This window comes from Macaca mulatta, chromosome 11 (assembly GCF_049350105.2).
Source record: "Macaca mulatta isolate MMU2019108-1 chromosome 11, T2T-MMU8v2.0, whole genome shotgun sequence".
Taxonomy (NCBI): domain Eukaryota; kingdom Metazoa; phylum Chordata; class Mammalia; order Primates; family Cercopithecidae; genus Macaca; species Macaca mulatta.
In genome coordinates, this window is record NC_133416.1 from 28536544 (window position 1) to 28557769 (window position 21226).

The 21226-nt window shown below is 39.5% G+C and overlaps 1 protein-coding gene across 3 annotated transcripts in view; it reads left to right on the forward strand.

Annotated features, from left to right (window-relative positions):
* SSPN (sarcospan) overlaps positions 1-21226 on the forward strand; it is a 112740-nt gene that overhangs the window by 66702 nt on the left and 24812 nt on the right. Inside the window, exon 1 of one of the 3 annotated variants that reach the window (XM_015151147.3) lies at positions 7309-7503. The exons of 1 other annotated variant lie outside the window; for it this stretch is intronic. Coding sequence is in view for 1 of the 2 variants with exons in the window: in NM_001261346.1 (NP_001248275.1) it covers positions 7641-7919 (279 nt within the window). In the remaining variant the exon portion in view is untranslated. 3 annotated transcript variants of the gene reach the window in all.

Consider the following 21226-nt stretch of genomic DNA (forward strand, 5'->3'; position numbering starts at 1 on the left):
AAAGAGGGCAGGGCTGGGATACTGGCTAACAATGACTGATTATTTACCCACATCAGGAAATGTTCTCCATGTTTGCATCAACTATTGTACTTATAGTTCATAGCAACCTTCTGAGGTAGGTATTTGTAATATTCACATTTTGCAGAGAGGAAGCTGAGGCTTAGAGAGGTTAAGGAACGTGTCCACAATCACACAGCTGGTAAGAATTAGAGCTGAGATTGGGACTCAGGCAGTCTGGGCTCAGCATCTGTACTCATAACCACATAAAAATGAAAGCATTCATAGAAGTGTAGGGGAAAAAGAACATGGCCCACAAGGCTTTGTCATAGGGCCAAAGATGTCTTTAAAGGTGGTAATGACTAGATATGGAACCAAATACAGGGAAGTAAGTCCATGGAAACATGCATATTATACAAATGATCAAAGATGTCAGTCTGGCTTAGAGTCAGACAATGACTCAGCTATTCTAACTAAAGAAGAGGATTACTGGTCAAAATGAAAATCTTATAGTTTATATATGACACAGGGTGTTTAATGTTATTACTTAGAAAACCTAATTATAATTCATCCCTGTGTCCTGGTTGAGTTACTCCTAAAGACAACTCTCCAAACAAAATAAAAATGGACAGACAAAATATGCTGTTCAAGGATTTTAAAGAAATGTTGTTTGTATCAGAAATATCTGAATCCAGATCACACCATGACTATTTAGAATTTATAAATATTTATTAAAGCCATATTACGACCTTTGCACTGTGCTAGGCACCGTGGGACCAATGGTGATTGAGGAAGCATTGTTTCTACACTCATGGGACTTACGGTCAGGACTCTCGACAGCCTTTGTTCTCACTAACCTGGTATGTGTCAGGGATGTCTGTCCACACAGCACTGTATTCTCTTAACCTGTCTGATTGCCTATATGTGCAATGTACTCATGCAATTTTTTTGTACAATAAAACATCTAAGTCATTCGGCTAAGATAAAATGTAAGTGGAAAGGGCACTGAACTTAGAGCAAGAAGATCTAGGATTTTTTTTTTTTTAATGTAACCTGAAAAGGTTACTTAGCCACTCCGAAGAAATTCCAACTTCACATGGTTTTGGTCAGATTTAAAGAAATAATAAGTAAGAGTACTTTGTAGCCTATAAAGATACATAAACCTTTCTGTAAATAAGTTGTCATTGTAATTATAATTTACAGAAAATATGTTTTTGCCTATTTTAGAGGAATTGTTCAAAAATGTCTTATTAAAACCTGTGCTTTCAAGATATAGCAATAAAATGTGCTGTGGGATAGGATATGAAAGCAGAATGTCTCTATATCCCAAAACTGCGTCATTGAGAAGAAAAATACTGATCCTACCTTCATATGTACGTATCTAGGAACTCTCAGCTGTCTTTCTCCCACCCTGCAAACTCAACTGCATTCTATATAGTCTTACATTCTTTCCTCCCACCTCAGCCTGTGAAGAACTTTCCTCTCAGACTCTCCCACCTCAAGGAACTTGTCTGATCAAATGTCCCCTCCCTCAGGCATCTCTATCACTTTCTACCTCAGCACACAGGCATACTCAAGTGTCTTCCATTAAAAAAAAAAAAAAAAAGCAAACCATTCCTTGACTTTATATTGTCCCTTTAGCTGCAGCTTTTTCTCTTTCCTTCCCTTCACAGCTAAGTGTCTCGATAGATTCCTTTACCTGTACTCTCCTCCTTTTTCACCTCCTATTCATTCTTAAACTCTTCAAAATCTTGAAACTGCCAGATTTTCCAGATTGCTCTGGAAAAGGTAACCAATGACCGCCTTGTCATTAAAGTCTGTGGATACCTTATATTTATTTCATGTGATTTCTCTGTGGAGATCAAGGACAGAGTGAATTTGAGGCACTTTTGGAACTTTTATATGGAGATGTGGATAGGTATTTGCATTTGCAGACCTAGAGCTAAGGAGAGAAGTCTGGTCTCCTAAGATAGATAGATTTGGGAGTCTTCAGTGAAGCCGTGGAACATGTAGTGTAAGAAGAAAGAGGCTGAAGAAAGGAATCATGAGGTTTACCAATGTTTAGGAGATCAGCAAAAGAAGAACAATCCGTGAAGAAACTTGAGAAGGAGGATATGATGATTTAAAAATATACCTTTAATACCCTTTGATTTTTTGGTGTGCTTCCTTTCAATAAATGGATCTTATTCTCCCCTTGCATGTGGGCTGGGCTTTGTGACTTGATTTTAAAGAGCTGAAAACTCAAGTGTTGCTAAGTGACTTCTGGGGCTGTATCATGCAAAGAATTGCATTTACCTTGTTTTCTCAATCTCGGAATCAGTTATTCTAAAGTCAGCCACCATGTTGTGAGGATACTCAAGCAGCCCTGTGGATAGGCCATCTGGAAAGGAAACAAGATGCACTAGCCGCCTGGGAAGTAGATCTTCCTGCTTCAACTAAGACGGGATCCTCCTGATCACAGGCCTCCAGTCGTTAAGTCTTTCAGCAGAGAGTCAAGAGATAACAGGAAGAAACAAACCATCCCTACTGTGTGCTGTTTGAATATTTGACCCACAGAAACCATGAAATAATAATTATTGTTTCAAACCACTAAATATTGGGGTGATTTGTTATTGTGGCAATAGATAATTAATGCAGAGGATCTAGAATGGCAGTAGAGGCATTAGGAGAGTTTGGTGAGATAACTTAAATTTACAAAAAACCTCCTACTTGTTCTATTGTTAGTTACTGAGGGACATCCAGTGACTCCCTGTATTTCTCTTTTATTTTACTTTAAAAAATCGAGATGTCGTTATATACAATAACATGCACAGATCGTAAGTGTTGTTCAGTGACTTTTGACAACTAACACCCATATGGTCACCCCCTAAGATATAGAAGACTTACTTCCATCACCCAGAAAGTCACCTCTTACTCTTTTCGAGACAATTCTCTCTTCCCAACTCCACAATCACTTTTTAAATTACGGTAGATTCATTTTGCCTTCTAAAATTTTTATATAAATGGAATTATGCAGTATGTATTATTTTGTGTCTGGTTTCTTTCACTCAGCACACTGTTAATGAGATTTATCCAAGTCATTGCCTGTATCAATAGTTCACCCCTTTTCTTATTAGCAAGTGGTATTCCACTGTATGGATATGCCACAATTTGTTTATCCATTCTTCTCCTGTATTTCTCAATTACAATACAGTTAGTTATTTCTACAGTATCATATACAGTGGAAAAATCAAAATTACATGTAGAAAAATTTGGTATTATAAATAGCACCTTAAAAATAGGTGATTGAGATTTATCATTTCTATAGTTCTCCAGAGAATGAAGAAGTTAAGCCAGGTGTGGTGGCATGTGTCTATAGTCCTAGCTGCTCAGGAAGCTGAGCTGGGAGTATTGTTTGAGCACAGGTTTGAGTCCAGCCTGGGCAACATAGTGAGACCCCATCTCCAGGGGAAAAAAGAGAGAGAGAGAATGAGAAAGTCATAAGCCCTTTGTTGACCATAAAGATTGCATTGTCCAAATGATATTTAACTTGAAAATACAAACTGCCAAGCAAAAATTATAAATGGGTCAATTCTGCTGAGAAAAAATTGAGCCCAAAGACACATTTAGAATTAATGACATAGAAATAAAGAAAATAAAAAAAATAGGAGTTGCTTTAATTTGTTCTACACACACACTCACACACAAATACACACACAGAGGTCAGCAATATCCCTAGAGTCATTTTAGGTATGGAGGCCAGCAAGGCATATGGGGGCAGCAGCCTGCATATCACAAATGAATTCCTAATTGTTTTCGGCAGAGTATTTGATACTTCTTTAAATCGAATCTAATTGAACACTTTACATATATTTAGTTACATATGAAAAAGGCTTGATATAAAACTTGGAGATGTAATAATTTTTTTCTTAAATCCCTTTTTGTTCTTGGGGACTGTAAGATCATGTGTTTGAGAATATGTTGGTTTAAAAATTATTTCTACTTGGGTTTCCTAAGGACATTTTGTTAATCACACTAGTTTTAAAGAGTTATCATCTTCCCTGTTCTGAACTTCTGATGCATAAATACTTGAAAATAATGTTAAGTTTGAGATGGACTGCAAAGATAGAGATACTGGCTTGATTTTGTTTTCTCCCCCAAGAGGATCAAAATAATCTAAACCATATATTAACTACTCTTCTGCAATTTCTAATTTACAATCTTTGTCAGTTTTGAATTATGGAAGCAGCCAAGAGTATCCGAAAACACTTTGTTCCTACTGTGCCTTTTTTCCCGGTAATATAAATATCTGATGAGGTTATTGCTTAACCTATAAAATGGTGACATCATAATTTATGAATACTGAAAAACCTGGTTCATTTCTGTTAAACTCTGTGATGAGCTAGACGTGATGATTTTTTCTCAGTGGAAGGTACGTGTAAAAGGAAGTTTTATTTGTTGTAGCCGTAATGAGAGTCTGATCTATTTTAGCCTTGATTACTCTCTATCACTATTTGACAGTAACTTTTCTTTGTTTTTACTTTCCGATATCAATTAAGTGAAAATGACATCCTCGTCACTATCAACTCATGGTGTTACCAAAGACCAGGCCTCCTTAAACACAGACTCAACCATGCCGTTGGGAAACTGAGCAGGTGTGAGTTTCCCTAGACCACCAAAGGCTGAAAATTGTAGTCTGCAGTTGTAATCAGACTAGAAGAATTTCAATACATCTGGGATGTTGTTCATTTACATTGCTTTCATTTGTAATGTGTCTCAGTGAGGCAATTAAAAAGTAAGCTTTTTAAAAAAGAATATATGTACAACTGTTTTATAACTGTAAGCCACTAGTTGTGAAACTCAGAAGACAAATGTACAGCAATATCCTATTATCTTGTTCGACTATTTAAACTTACATATAATTTAAGGTTTTGAGGAAAAGGCTAAAAATGTTTCACTTCGAATTACATGGCAGTTTGGCAGTATGGTCAGCAAATAGAGCTTGTATCTAGTTATAAACTAGTACTAATGGAATAATGGTCTCCTTTGGCCATTAAATATATATTATGGTGATGAATCAAGATATTTTTGTATAGTACTCATCTTTAGGTCTAAGTTTGTAATTAACTCTGTTATAGATACTATGCTACCCATGACAATTAAATTGTTTAAAATCACAATTTAAACAGTCTAGCCACTTGTTTGCCTATAGGCAATATACATACAGGAAATAATTAATAAAACAGTTAATCCTCTAGACCATTGGCTTTGGAGTTCACATCTGGTTCCACTTACCCCCATTCATAAGTAGGTTAGTGACTTTAATCCAATTACTTAATAATTCTGATACTCGAATTTTTTCATCTTTAAAAGTGGAAACTATAATTATAAGGTGGTTATAAGGGGTGACAGTAAAATATGTAAAGCACCAGTCATGTGTTTGTTACAGAATACTCAGCAATAGGTAGCTAATAACAACACATACTTGATTCCAGATAGTCAGTTGACTTTCTATAAATATTTACTGTATTTACATGGGAAAACCAAGCATTTTCTTGTTTTGTCATTTGGGTTCTTCTCAGTCAGGCCCAAGTCAGGTGGGTATCTTGGTGTAATGCCTGGTTTTGTTTGTCTGTTCACAATAGAAACCCCTTGTGGTGTGATGGCCTCAAAGCTGACCATAACCTTGCCTCAGCCACTCTGTTTCTCTGGTGAGAGTGAGTGCTGTTTCTACTGCCTCTGCATGGGACTGGGATGTGTGGTTTAGATTCTGTTTTCTAAGCAAATGTATTTGTTCCATGAACCATTATTTTTCTCACTGGTCCAGAAGGAAGGCATAAGGAGAACACCGAAGATCATAAAATAAGTAAGGGTGAAGTACGTACTTTTTGTCTTCAAAGTTACTTTTGTGGGGACTTGGCAGTTTACAAAAAGAGCTGATGATGATTAGTTTCTAATTCTAAAGCAAACAGCAGGGAGTTGGACTTTCTTTAAATTTGCTGATAGCGAACAACCTAGGAGTAGCCTTTATCCTAACATCTTGGCAACGTCACTTATTTTTGAATCTAGCTTTCTGAATGTTACAATGACCATACCAAAGGAGATATAAATACCCCCAAAGTGATGGGACCATTTTTTAGTGGTTTCACTGAAATTTGCCCTAAGTGCTACCGAGTAGAGGTATGCGGGAATAAGAATAATCAGTTTTATTGATTTCTTCTGTGACTTTGGGCCAGGACCAAGTCTATTTTGAACATCTTTATATCTTAGCACATTGTAGGTGCTTTAAAAATAACTCTTAAATATTGACTGAGTAAAAGTGTTTGTCTCTAAGATGGACAATCCAATCCCCCTAAGCACTGTTGTGGAGATGAGTGAAGACTAACTAGGAGTCTTGCTTTGTCTCCCAGGCTGGAGTGCAGTGCCCTGATCGCGGCTCACTACAACCTCTGCCTCCCGGGTTCAAGTGATTCTCCTGCCTCAGCCTCCCAAGTAGCTGGGACTGCAGGCGCATGCCACCATGCCTGGCTAATTTTTGTATTTTTAGTGGAGACGGGGTTTCACCATGTTGGCCAGGCTGGTCTTGAACTCTTGATCTTGTGATCCACCCACCTTGGCCTCCCAAAGTGCTGGGATTACAGGCATGAGCCATCGCGCCCGGCCAACAGAGCTTTTAAAAACAAATACACGTGAGAGGCCAGGTGCATGGTGGCTCTTGTCTGTAATCCCAGCACTTTGGGAAGCTGAAGCAGCAGAATCCCTTGAAACCAGGAGTTCAAGACCAGCTTGGACAACATAATGAGATGCCATCTCTATGAAAAAATAAAAAAAAATTAGCCAGGTGTGTTGGCGATTGCCTGTAGTCCCAGCCACTTGGGAGACTGAGGAGAGAGAAGCTATTGAGTCGAGGAGTCCGAGGCTGCAGTGAGCTAGGATGGTGACACTGCACTCCAGCCTGGGCAACACAGTGAGCCCCTGTTTGGAAAATAATAATAATTAATAATATATGTGAAAGAGAGTTCCCAATTAGAGAGTTCTAACATCTTTAGAAAGATTCAAAAACACCTAAATGCGAAAAATGTCTGTATTCGTTTGTCAGCTGGATTACAGAGAGCAGAAAGAAAAGAGAGCCTGTGCCTCTGTAGGAAAGTAACAACGACTTAACTTCTGGAAATGACTTCGCAGCTTAGAGCCCAGCAATGCCTATTTTGGATTAAACTGTGTATTAATTAAGCTCAAACGATTTCAACATTCATCACGTTGCACTGCACCTCACAGAAAGCAAAACCAAAACAATCCTGGAGTTTTGAGTGAGGAAAACAGACACCCCGCACTCTCACACGCGCGCACTCGCAGGCTGTCTAAAGTGCACAGGCTCAGGCGGCCAAGGGACCCGCGCCGGTTCCCGCGGGCGACCTGCAAACCCTGCCTGGGGCCCAGCAGGCGCTGCGTCCCGGCGCGTTGGCAGTTGGCGACCCCCCTCGAATCCCCCTCTGCTGCGGGCTCCCCGTGGCCTTTGGAGGCTCGGTGAGTCGGCTCCAAATGTTTTCCATATTTGTTCAGCCTCCATAATTCGAATACCAGGGCAGGCCGAGCCAGCCGTGCGCCGCGCTCCAGGGCCCAGGGCGCCGCTCACGCACCCACCCACCCAGCCTCGCAGCACCATGGGCAAGAACAAGCAGCCCCGCGGCCAGCAGAGGCAGGGGGGGCCGCCGGCCGCGGACGCCGCTGGGCCCGACGACATGGAGCCGAAGAAGGGCACGGGGGCCCCCAAGGAGTGCGGGGAGGAGGAGCCCCGGACCTGCTGCGGCTGCCGGTTCCCGCTGCTGCTCGCCCTGCTGCAGCTGGCCCTGGGCATCGCCGTGACCGTGGTGGGCTTCCTCATGGCGAGCATCAGCTCCTCCCTGCTAGTCAGGGACACTCCATTTTGGGCTGGGATCATTGTAAGCATCGAGTCTGTTTTGCCTAAGCGCGTTTGCCAAACAGGAATGCGAAGTCGCATGGTCGAGTTGAGACTAACCCAGCTGCATGTGCCCTTCCCCGGGTTCACTCCTCTAACTCGCGCTCTGCTTGGTGACTGATGCGTGGGGCACTGGGTTTTCCCGGGCGGGGCACGGCTGGACGCGATAGAACTCCTGCCCCTCTCCTGCTCGCCGCTCCCAGAGCCTGCACGGGGCCTGACTCTGACGCTCTGAAGCGGGGGAGTTCATTTCAAAAGCTGCTTATTTTGGTCAGACTGAACAACCTCAATAACAACAGCAGATTCATTCGGGCTTTTTCCTTATCCTATTACCAGACCCCACCCCTGTCCTTAAGCAAGTGGCAAAAAGTGAATTAAGTTCATCTAGTAAAAGCAGCAGAGGAGAAAGCCTGTACTTGGAGTTGCCACATTGAGTAGCATTCATTTTATGTTTTAAACTGAAGCTCCATTAGTAAGTTTCATGAAATGATGGGCTAAGGCAGGAAATGCGAATACAGCAAGCACAGCCTTAATCCACTGGAGTCTAAAGTGGGATAAACTCAGGGCGCTGGCCATGGCAGAAGTATATTTGGGACTCCCCTGATGGATGTACTGTTCTAAGTAGAACAGTACTCAGCTGTTGTGAGTGTTGAAACGTATAGCATACTTGGCTTGGTTAAATGAATTCTTTAATGTAAAACGGGTGCCACTTATTGAATACCTACTGTGTGCACGCCCTGCTAGAGGCCTTACATGTATTATTTCTAATCCCCACATCATCCTGATGGGATCGTTTTAATCATTCTCATTTCTCAAATGAGAGAACCCACGCCAGACTCACCCAGGGTCATGAGTGAGTATAGCATTCAGCCATGCTGATTGCTTTTTATGCTAGACTATATCTGCATTTTCCTCATTGAACCACGCTGCCACCACATTTGGTTTGTAACTTTAATATTATGTTATATTACAGTGTCTTGTAGCTTATTAAACTCTTTCACATGCGTTATTTCATTTGACCCATGAAACAACACTTTGAAGTGGGAATTGTTATTCCTTTCGGATGTGAGGAAATAGGCTAAGAGAAGTTAGATGACATTCTCAAGCCCAGAGATTGAATGTGGTCGAATCAGGAAAGACTAGAAATGACATTTTTGACTCCTAGTCTCATATTGCATCCTTACTGCTATTACTGACCACAGGAACTATAACTCACAAAACATCCCTCAAAATAATTTTGTATCACGGACAGACATTAGAGAGACCTGATATATATGCATTGATGGAGGTATTTCCTAATTAAGATTATTTGAATACACAAATTTTTGCATAGTAATTTAAAACTTTAATTTTTGTGCTAAGAATTCCCATGAAATTATCATGATTGGCGTTTTCTAAATCAAGTGATTTTAAAAATAGCTTTTCAGTAAGATATACTGGGTATTTCAGACACCTCAATGACTATCCACATACCCAGGGGGAAAAAATGTCTGGCCTTTAATGCCAGGGGAATTAAAACAAAGAATGAAGCTCTTTCATTCAATGTTTTTAAATATCATTTGCGAATGTGTTCCCCATCCTTTCTTTATTGCAACTTCAAAAAGCTTAGCACCAAAGAGGTAAATTAGATAGAGAAAAAACCTATTTTAAGGTTTAAGGCATGAACATACGAACCGTGCAACCCAGAAATGTTATGAACTAAATCTCCTGGGGGAAATGATGTTCCTAATTGCCCTGGAAGCTCCCTGGGTGTTGCACAAAGGGCATTATATACAGCCAGGTCTCTGCTCTTTCTGGTTTTCTTTTTTATCATCTAGGATTCATTTGAAGTTTGCTCTCAGTACATAGCCCTCATGAAATCTGTCATCTTAGATTTTCTTTCAGCTGAGAAACTATGTAGAGCAGAGCAGCTAGTAGAGATGTCCCGAGACTAGTGAGGAGGGTCTCTGAGAAACCGGGCCAGGAGCAACTGTCATCCTAGCAGGGCCAGAATTTGGGCAATGTGTCACTGTCTCACACAGACACCACGGTCTGCTTGTCCCCACCACGCTGTCTGTGGTTGGTCACGGGGCACTCTTCCAAGCTTTCAGGGAAGGGAAAAGAAGCAAGGTAGATGGCGAAGTGCAGATGTGTACGCACCACACCTGGTGTTGAGCCCTAGCTCAGCCACTGTGTGCCGAATAACTTTGGGTTTTGGGGGTTTTTTTGGAGACAGAGACTTGTTCTGTCACCCAGGCTGGAGTGCTGTGGCATGATTTTGGCTCACTGCAACCTCCCCCTCCCAGGTTCAAGAGATTCTTGTGCTTCAGCCTCCTAAGTGGCTGGAATTACGGGCGTGCGCCGCCACCCCTAACTTGTGTGCCGAATAATTTTGGACAAGTTACTTGACTTCTCTAGGTTTCCATTTCTTTACTAACCAAATCAGAATGATAATAATTCCTACCTTTTCGGGTTGCTTTGAGGATGAAATAAATTAATACATGTAAAGCACTTAAAATAGTGCCAACAAATGGCATGGTTCAATGAGTTAGCTTTACTTATCAGCTGCTTGGGAAGCAGTCACTGGTGGTGTCACTCTTCAGAGGAAAGGTGGCTTTATTTCATCTCTAGACTTGCAAAACTATCATTTTTGACTTGCTACATTTCCAAGACTAGTTTGAACCCTGAAGAAAATATCAGTTTGGCTGTCTCACCTTTCTCTGTTCTCAGCCAAGTCACTATTTAGCAATCGCAGTGGTATTTGATTGGTCCAGTACTTTCTGAATCTTTCTGGAGGTTTATAAAAAGGAACTTGGAGGAGAGTGGCCTCCTCAAGGTCATTTTTCCTTTGGGATATGCAGTGATTCAGGGCTGGTATATCCTGCTGGGTTATATCAGTTTTCCCTGTTCAGGAGCCCCACCAAACCAAAGCAATCCAAGCCCATCGCTGGGGCTGAGGCTGAGTCACACTAGCCCCAGGATTTAGGCCGAAGTCAAGCTGAGGGAGGCACCCACGCCATCTACAACTTTCCATGTTCCACTCTTCTGTTTCCCTTTTTTCTGGTTGCCTCTTCTCATGTGGTTATCACTTAATTTTACAGGGGCCACTATCCCATTAACTTGGAATTTGGGGATTGCCATTTTCTTAACAGAACCTGGATATATGGGTAAATCCACTTAGGTGACTTTTCTTTGACCAATGCCTGACTGACTTGATGTATATTCAAGGTGTGGTTACAGACTAAAGAGGCCCTTGGTGATCTATGATAAGAAATTTATGTCCAGTGGAATTTTAGAAAAACAAATAGGTCATTTTTTATCTATCCATAAATGTGACTCCAATCCCCAGTCAAAAGATGATTGAAGTCTTTTTACTTTGATTACAAAAGATTACTGTAAGGGGTGGGGGGAAACTCCAGAATGGAGTCACTATGGAGACTACGTAACTTGTAAAAGTGCTGTTCATGTCTTATAATTCTTTATAGATGGTTTGAGGGATGTAAGTCATACCGCAATGACAAAACAAAGTGAAATAGCAACTTTTGAGGATTCACTTGGCTGGGTACAGGGCATCCTAGGACAAAGAAGTTTGTTCTGCATTTTATTCTGTTAATGGCTTTAGTAGCTAAGTCAGATGGGAATTCAAGTTTGCTCATTTTTCTGGAATTCTTATTGATGAAAAGTGTGTAAGGATTGAAGTAATCTAAGGACTTTGAGGATTTTACTTCTCACTCAAATGAATACCGTTTTAGTTTAGGTAAAGCATTGCATGCTTAACCTTTTGTTTTCCCTTCTTCATTCAGTAACATCTGGGGAGGGTGTCTGCTGTGCTACGCAATGGCCTAAAAATAATGAATCAGCTACCTGGAGGAGATCTCCAGATCCTGATGGACACATGCCCTGATTATATCTGACAGTAATGAATACTTCCGATTAGAAAATTTAACCTACACAAATATTGTTAAGACCCATTTACCTTTCAAAGTATTCCACTTGCAGTGATTTATTTGCTTTGGCATCTCTACTCCAAAGTCAATTTAAGTGCAAACTCTTGCGTCTCATCCCCAGTGAAAATACTTAGTATTCAATATTCTCTTGGCCCTTGTAGGGAATATTCCCATGGAAAGTAGGAATTTCTTTGCCTTATTGTGCTTTTTAACTTCCCCCACTCTCCCTCCATTGCTCCCATACCCCACTCAGTGGAATAAACACCCTGAGATAAATACCGTATTAATCAGATTGGAAAGTTTAAGGCAAGGGCTTAAAAGAAAGGGAAGAATATTTCTTTTATTTAATGCCATTCGTAAAACTCATCACACGAATCTGTAATGATTAAAAGTCCTGTCAAAAATTTCAGTAACAGCTTTCATATGTGAACTTATCCTAAGAAATTCAAGTTGCAGGTTTATTCAGGTTTTAAAAACTGATTTTAAGTCTTGCCTTAATGGAAGGGGAAATTGGGTGGTCATTTATTTTAAAGCAGAATATACCACGAAACTCACAAGTAGACATATGACATGTAGCAAATAACAAACAAATGTGATTGTTATCCAGATTTTATAAGTAGAGAAAGTAAGTTAATAATTTAGCTAAATGGTTTGATCATAGTTACAAAAAGTAACTAGAAGAGAGAAAGGTTTGGCATTAGGGTATGGGATAAACCCTCAAGTCAAGAAGCTAAATGTGGTGTTAACTTTCTATAGAGGTGTACTGACATTAGAAAATTTTAATCTGGAATTACATTTTTAGGCGTACACTGCATAGTAACAGATTATTCTTCATTTTGGGACTTTATTATGCTTCCAAAATATAGTGTAGCATCCCTGGTATCCCTGGGAAATAATTTTTATTATGGCAACTGCCACAGGATTGTTAGGAACTGAGGAGAGATAATTACATGGCCCATCTCAATCTCCACTGAATACATAGAACAATAATGACAGGAAAATTATCTATAGGCATAGGAAGTTCTCATAGTAAGTATAAAAATGGAATGCAATTGAATTATTTTGGCAAAAGAAGTTAATTTTAATATATATGGAAATAAAATGGAATATTCAAGAATTTGGTGAGGCTGGGCACATTGTCTTACACCTGTAATCCTGGCACTTTGGGAGGCCTAGGCAGGCAAATTGCACAAGCTCAGGATTTTGAGACCAGCCTGGGCAACATGGCAAAATCCCATCTCTACCCAAAATACAAAAATTTAGCTGGGTGTGGTGGCACCCACCTGTAGTCCCAGCTAATCGGGAGGCTGAGGTGGGAGGATCACTTGAGCTAGGGAGGCAGAGGTTGCAGTGAGCTGAGATTGCACCACTGCACTCCAGCCTGGGCAACAGAGTGAGACCCCGTAACAGGAAAAAAAAAAAAAAAGAAAGAAAGAAAGAATTTGGCGAAATGTTTCCTGAAAGAATTTCAGGAATAGAATAAAGAATAAGATAGATTAAGATTGAGTAAAATCATTAGATGTTCAGGATCAGCAGGAGAAATGTGTTTTCACCTCTACTTACAGCCTTATACTAAGCCTGATATGCAAAGGCCAAGAGAGTGCTTATATATAATGACGAAGTTGTCCCTAAATCTTCTTCCTTTTTTTTCGTTTGAAATAAGGAGGAGAAGGGGCAGGTTCTGATGTTTTTCAATCCTGTGTTGTGGATATATTCAACTCAGAAAGTTAATGTCTGCAAGCTTTTGAGATGTCAGTCATCATTTTGGATTTAATTTTTTGATAGAAATACTGGCACATAGATTTTGGGATAATCAAATGAAAAATAAAATAATTCATTCTCTTACTTTAAGTAATATTCTCAGGGCCACTATATATTCCCTGACACATAATGGATAGTTAATAAATGTTGAATTGAAATCTATTTATTCCATACTTGCCATTATCAGAGCTTGTGTTTGAACATGCATATACCCATTTTTAAACTACATACAGTCACCCCTTAGTATCTGCAGGGGATTGGTTCTGGGACTCCTGATACCAAAATTCACAGATACTCAAGTCCCTGCTATAAACTGGTGTAGTATTTGCATATAATTTATGCACATCCTACCATATACTTTAAATCATTTCTAGATTACTTATAATACCTAATACAATGTAAATACTATGTAAACAGTTGACATACTATATTATTTAGGGAATAATGACATGAGAAAGTCTGTACATGTTCAACACAGATGCAATCATCCTTTTTTTGTCCAAATGTTTTCGATCCGTGGTTGATTAAATTCATAGATATGGAACCCACTGATACAAAGGGCTGACTGTAGTTGTATATTCAAACACAGACAAATTTATTTATGACATTTAAGACAACTATGAGGTAATGGTAAGGAATGTGTTATTATTCCATTTTGGCTTCTGGATTCTAGAATAATTCAGAACATATTAACTTAGCATTACTTAGATTTTTTATTTCATGTTATAAAATGGCAGAACTCAGGAAGGTCATTTGACTTATTTTGCACTCTCCTAACTAGAATAGGACGTATTAGGATTGATGTGACTGAATGCTAGATGTTGATATTACCACTCTCACCTTTTATGAAGAAAGCAATGGCATAGATTTCACTAATGTTTAGTCTAACAGTTGAATAGCTAAATTGCCAATATGACCTCCTCTTTCAATGTGTTCTGAGAAAATGGATGTTTTCTAGACTTGCTCTTGCCTTTAGCTGTATCTGAGACATTTCTATTAAGGGTGTTCTTTCACTGGATCCACTTGGTTGTACTGTGCCCAAAAGGGTTAATGATAACATTAAAAGGAAAGACAAAGGTTATGTTGAAGAGTTCAGCATATATGTGTCTATGTTACTGTAGGACAGTGTATTAGTCTGTTCTCACACTGCTGTAAAGATACTACCTGAGACTGATTGATTTATAAAGAAAGGAAGTTTAATTGACTAACCATTCCACGTGGCTGAGGAGGCCTCAGGAAACTTACAATCATGGCAGAGGCAAAGGAGAAGAAAGTCATGTCTTATATGGCTGCAGGAGAGAAAGCACTGGGGAAACTGCCGCTTGTAAACCATTAGATCTCATGAGAACTCACTGACTATCACGAGAACAGCATAGGGGGAACCACCCCCATGATCAAACCAGCTTCCACCAGGTTCCCCCTCAACACGTGGGGATTACAATTCGAGAGAGATTTGGGTGGGGACACAGAACCAAATCATATCAGACAGGAATGTAATCTAGTCATTAAACTTTAATTAGGTATAATTCACTGCAAAATGCAGTTCATTTTTAGGTCTTCCATCCTGGCAAACTAAGGAAGTACTGGTCAAAAAAAGTCCATCAAAATCCAGAGCTGGATGGGACCTCATGATGTCATAGTTTAACCTTCCAGTTATTATTTGCTGTGAATGTTCAAGTCTAGGTTTATCACGATGAGTTCATAAGCTTACAGTGAACTTCTTTTAAAAAAATAGATGCTGGGAACAGGCTTTACAGCATAAGCTATATAAAAACCTGTTCCATAGGCACACCCTCTTTCAGATGGTTTGGATACAGTCTCAGATCTCTGTGTATTGAGATAAAACTTGGCAAGAGTAACTCTCAGATGCCTGAGTGAAGCAGCTCACTCCATCACCCTGGTTAATTTTAAAATTCATATGTGTACACCTACACATATGGCATTAACTAAAATACATTTTTCTTTCTGTCTTAGTCGGCTCAGGCTGCTATAACAAGATACTGTAGACTGGGTGGCTTAAACAGCAAACATTCATTTTCTCACAGTTCTGGAGACTGGAAGTCCAAGATCAGGGTGTCAGCATGGTTAGGGGCTGGGTAGGGTTCTCTTCCTGGCTTGCAGGCGGCTGCCTTCTTGCTGTGTGCTCACATGGTCCTTTCTCAGTTCATGCATGTGAAGAGAGGAAGAGATCTCGTTCTCTTCCCCTCTCATGAATCCTGCAGTCCTGTTGGATTAGGACCCCATGCTTAAGATCTTATTTAGCCTTAATTACCTCCTAAAAGCCCTATCTTCAAATATAGTTACTTTTGCGGTTAGAACTTCAACATAGGAACTTAGGGGGACACAGTTCAGTCCATAGCACTTCCGGTGAGGGTTATACATTTGCCCTTAAGAATCAGTGATTCTTAAGCTCGTTTCACAGCTTATTATTGAAAGCCCTACGGCTTTCTTGGAACAGCTAGAAGTCTGAGTGTTTCTGATAGGGATTCTGAGCCAGTAAACTGACACGTGGAGGTACGATGGGGTGGTGTGGCTCTGTGCTCATGCCAGTAGTGAGACATATGGAGGAGGTTGTTTTCATTGCATTTACAGATTGCTTCTTTTGTCAAATTTCTGTAAAAATAAAATCAAGTAAATCTAGCTAGTGAATACAATCCTAAGGTTAACTTAGGCATTTCCTTTGCTGCATTAACTCTTTAAGGCTTAGGAAACTCCATGCTGTAAATTCCTTCATTTCTTTATGCTCCAGGGAGTACCCTGATGTCAAGATGTAGCTTAAGGATGCTTTGGCTTCTGACACAAAGGCGGCTGGCTGAGTGGTATGGTTGGGAAATGCTTATATGTTCAGCCATTGATCAAGCCTGCTGTCCTGTGGGGAGTAGTGATCGCACACTGTGGGCACCCCCTACCCTCCCTTTGAACCTTATGAGGTAATAGCCTTCAGTAGGTGCCTTCGCTCTTTGGTAGATCTTCACTTTGACACACATTTAAGGGCTTCTCATTGGATTCTGTTCACTCACTTAAGAAGTCCTGAGTTGGGCTCTGCTTTTCCTTCACTAAGTACTCTATTGCAGAAACCCAAGTCACCCAAGAGGGAAAGACCAGGGAAAACTAAAACATGCAGCCTTTTGTAACAATTGATCCAATCTCAGTTCCAAAACGAAAAGGCATGGCCACAATGGGATACTGTAAACTCTCCAGTTTGATTTTTGATCTTATTTAAAGTCAATGCTCTCTGACCTAATGTTGCTAGAGCCACAGTCCCCTCTTAATTATGAATTTCATAAATGTGAATGTTTCAGTACGGTGTTTCCTGGGGCTGGCAAAAGTCCAGTAAGTGACAGGACATTGGAAAGCAAACAGTTTGTTCACAAATGAGCGTTCTCAGATTCTGCTGAAGAAGTTCTGTTGGACCTGCTTCTAATCTTTGCAGAAATGAGCAACTCTCCCCTGGCTAGGAGTGCCATGGTACTGAGAGAAGTGGTGAGAAACCTGGAGGATGTGCTTTTAAGTGGCATCCCACTCAGTTGTTTTTAAAGCGTTAGATTCAGCATTCATTGTAAGGAGCAATTAAAAACCCCTTTTAGATATGTTATTATCAAGCCCTCTCTTTCATATGGAAGATAATGACCGGAGACCAGAAAAGGGGGCAAGGGCTGCTAATGTGTTAACTAGACTTTGACGAGGGAGAGAGTTTTAGCTTTATTACTAGGTGGGGAGAAAAACATTTCCCTGGCTGGCTTCCTTCTGAAGTATCAGGTGTGGCATGCATATCAGGCCATTAGCCTGATCTCACAGGCTTAGCCCCATCTCACATTTAGCTATGCCAGGAAAGCTATGAAGGAGGCATTTTCTAAGATAAGGGCAACAGCATTTCAGTCCTCATCAATTCTGTTGGAGGATGGAGGTGCTCTTCTCTCAGGGAGAAACTTGCAGGAGGACTGTGCCTACCTCAGGAAGACAGTGGGGCACCCAAGGCAGTGAAGAGGGCAAACTCAGACTCCTTAAGGCAAACATATGATCATAAATGAGAAGGGATTTCTTCATGACTGCATACAGAATTCTGTGTACAGAATTTGAATCTTTTAGTTTATGAGTTACATGTTCAATAAGTTTATGTACTTCTCCCAGGCTCTTTGCTAGTCAGGTTCTGAAACAGAAGGACCAAACCCACACAGGTTGGCTTCGTCTCATAATCTTTCCGTGAACAAGTAGCTTGAGAAGCCTCTTAAAGGGTTTTGGTGTGCATTAAGGGCTCGAGACCAACTAGGAATTTTTAAATGCACATAGGGTGACCATGACTATTGTGTTATACAACCCTCAAGAAAGAATTCTTCTTCAGTCACCAAATCGTGTGCGTCACAAATTTTTCCACCTCAAGACCTCCCTGAAGCTTTGCTCCCCTTCTCTCTGTCCTCACACACACATCACAAAAAGCTCAGTGTCTGGCTAACCCGTGTTGCCATGGGAGGCGAGGGGGAAACGTGGGAGAGGCTGCAGGCTGCTTGGGGACACTGACCTCCTCATGTTGAAAAGGACAAAACACTTTCAAAGGAGAAGTTATATTATAATATCTATTACTTTATGTTCCCTTACACTGTTTTTCATAAAGTGCTCTCAATTAGAAAAGCCACTTGATAATATTTTTAAAGGTTGAACAAGATGGTTCTCTCATTTATACTCCCATTCCAATATTACGTAATTCAATGTATATTGATTTACTGTACAATTTCTATGCACCGTGCTATTTAATATGTTTATATTTATTTATTGCACTATTAGACATATATGAACCCAGAAGTTTAATGTAGAATTATCTCTGCAGTGATTTCTAGAATGGGACCTAATTTGAGAACTGACTTAATTATGGCTAAGCAATGAAATCCAGCCCATGACTCTACCACTGGGGTAGGCTCAGTCCACATCAGCAAGATTCCTTTCCCTCTTCTGAGGGCTTGAAAAATCCTCAAGTGAAACAAATAAACTATGGATTGTTTATTTCTTCCCACAAATACTGTTTGTAACCATTCTGCCCCTCCTGTTGATTCATGAGAAAGGCTGGAACACAATCTTTGATTCTCTTACATTCTTTGGAAATTGATTATTTTGCAAGAATAAGTATTTATGGAACTTGGTGATTAGTTTCTGGTAAGTCATCCCAAGAGTGAGTTAGGAGGTTGAGAAGAAACATATCAGAAGCCTATAGAAGGGTGCTTACTGGTGAAACAGAACCGTCTCACGCCCTAGCCACTCTCCCTCTGTATTTTCAGACGCCAGGTATAGTGCCCCCAGGAGCTTAGTCCCTGGGTGAGGGAACACAGGTACAACTAACTGCAATTTAGTTTTAAACACAAAATGCCAAGGTGGTGCCTTAAACAATGTACTGTGCTAGCACAGAGAAGAACGTGATGAACCCTCAGGGTAAGATCAGAAAAGGAAAGGAGAGAGGGTTTGAAATTTGAGGAGTGGCTCCAGCTTAGGAGTATGGGTAGAATTCTGGCTCTACTAACAATGTAGAATCATTTTCCAAAAAATGTTTGGTAATGATTTTTAAATTTTCATTTCTGTATGAATTTGAACAAATGTCAGTAATTCTGTGCAATTCTATGATTTTTAAAATTATAAACATTTAAATTGCATAATAACATAGAAAATAATAAAATGCCCATTTATCCATTCCTAGCTGTGCTAAATTTAAATATTTTGTAATAATTGCTTTTTTTACTTTTTAAGAAGGAAAACACTATATTGCATTGAAGTCCCCTGTGTTTTGTTTCTTAATCAAATTCCCCTACCCCTCCCATCTTCCCCAGAGATATGTACTATCCTGAATTTGGTATTTTTTATGCCTAAGCCTGTTTTCATACTTGGAAAATATGTATATATCCATAACCAACACATCATATTTTAATTTTTATACAGATAGTATCCTATCATTTCTGCTCAACATCGTTTTTGAGATTTATTTATAATAGTACACAGATACCATTCATTAATGTTTGCTGTACTGAATTTCACTGTTAGGAATATACAGCATTGGCCAGATACAGTGGCTAACACCTGTAATCCCAGCACATTGGGAGGCCAAGGCGGGAGGATTGCTTGAGCCTAGGAGTTCAAGCCTGGGCAACATGGCAAAACCCTGTCTCTACAAAAACATACAAAAATTAGCTGGGTGTGGTGGCATGTGCCTGTTGTTCCAGCTACTCAGGAGGCTGAGGTGGGAGGATCATGTGAACCTGGGAGATTAAGACAGTGGTGAGCCATGATTGCACCACTGCACTTCAGCCTGGGCAACAGATCAAGACCCTGTCTCAAAAAAAAGTGGTGGTGGGGGGATATATAACAGTTAATTTATGCATTCTCCTGTTGAAGAGAAATTGTTTTCAAAAATGATTTTTTATTTTGCAATTACAGTGTTAACAGTGGATATTCTTGTTTATGACTCGCTGTGCACATGTTTTAAAGTCTTATTAAGGCGTATTCCTAGAGGTCAAATTGTTGGGTCATAAGATATAGGCATTGTCAAATTTCTAGATATTGCCAAGTCACTACCACAAATCCAAATTGAACTAACTTACACCTCACCTGCACCAATGGTAAATCAGGGTTCTTTACCTATCTTATTTGTGTGCAATGGTATCTTGTTTTAATTTGCATTTTGGGCTTATTTTATGTTGATTGGCCATTTTATTTTGTTTTCTATGATTTATTTATTCAAAAATATTTTCCATGGGTTGTTTGTTTCTTATTTATTTATAGGATTTGTTACTTTTGTTACATAATCTTTGTGGTTTTAGGTACTACAAATATCTTTTTCTGGTTGGTATCATGTCTTTTATTTATGGTGTTTTTGTTATGAAAAAAGATTTGATCTTAATATATTTATATGTATCAATTCCTTTTTTATGGATTTGATATAGCTTAAAGAAATTTTTCCCTACTCCAAGGCTATAAAAATACTTTTCTATTCCATTTTCTAAAAATGTTAAAGGTTTGCTTTTGGGCATTCATATCTTTATTATAAGTGGTTTAACTTTTTGCAATGATGTGAAAGGTCTATGTATTTTTTTCTCACATGGATTGATAATTGTTTTAGCACCATTTAATAAATAATCAGTCCTTTTCACACTGATCTGTTACACTCATTTATCATCTGTCAAGTTTCCATATTAGATTTGCTTTGTGACTTTCCTTAGTTCTATTATTTTATTTGGCTATCACTATGCCAATACCATTGTCTAAATTAAAATAATGCTATAATGCATCTTGTTATAAAGATGATAGGATAAGCAGCCCACCCCAACCCATCCTCCTTCATTTTATTCTTCTTCAAAATTTTCTTGGTGAATCTTAGCCATTTTCTCTTGCATATACACTTTAGAATGGGCTTTTCAAGTTCCAAGAAAAATACTTTTGGTAATTTCCTGGGATTTGTACTTTCTATACATGACCAAAGATGATCTCACCATTTATTTGGGTCTTCTCTAATGTCTTTTATCTATTCTTTTGATTATTGAGTTTACTTTAATTGCTTTATACTCAGTTCATGTGTTTTTCATATCAATTATTGGATATTTGATTAGACTTATTTTGTGACTAA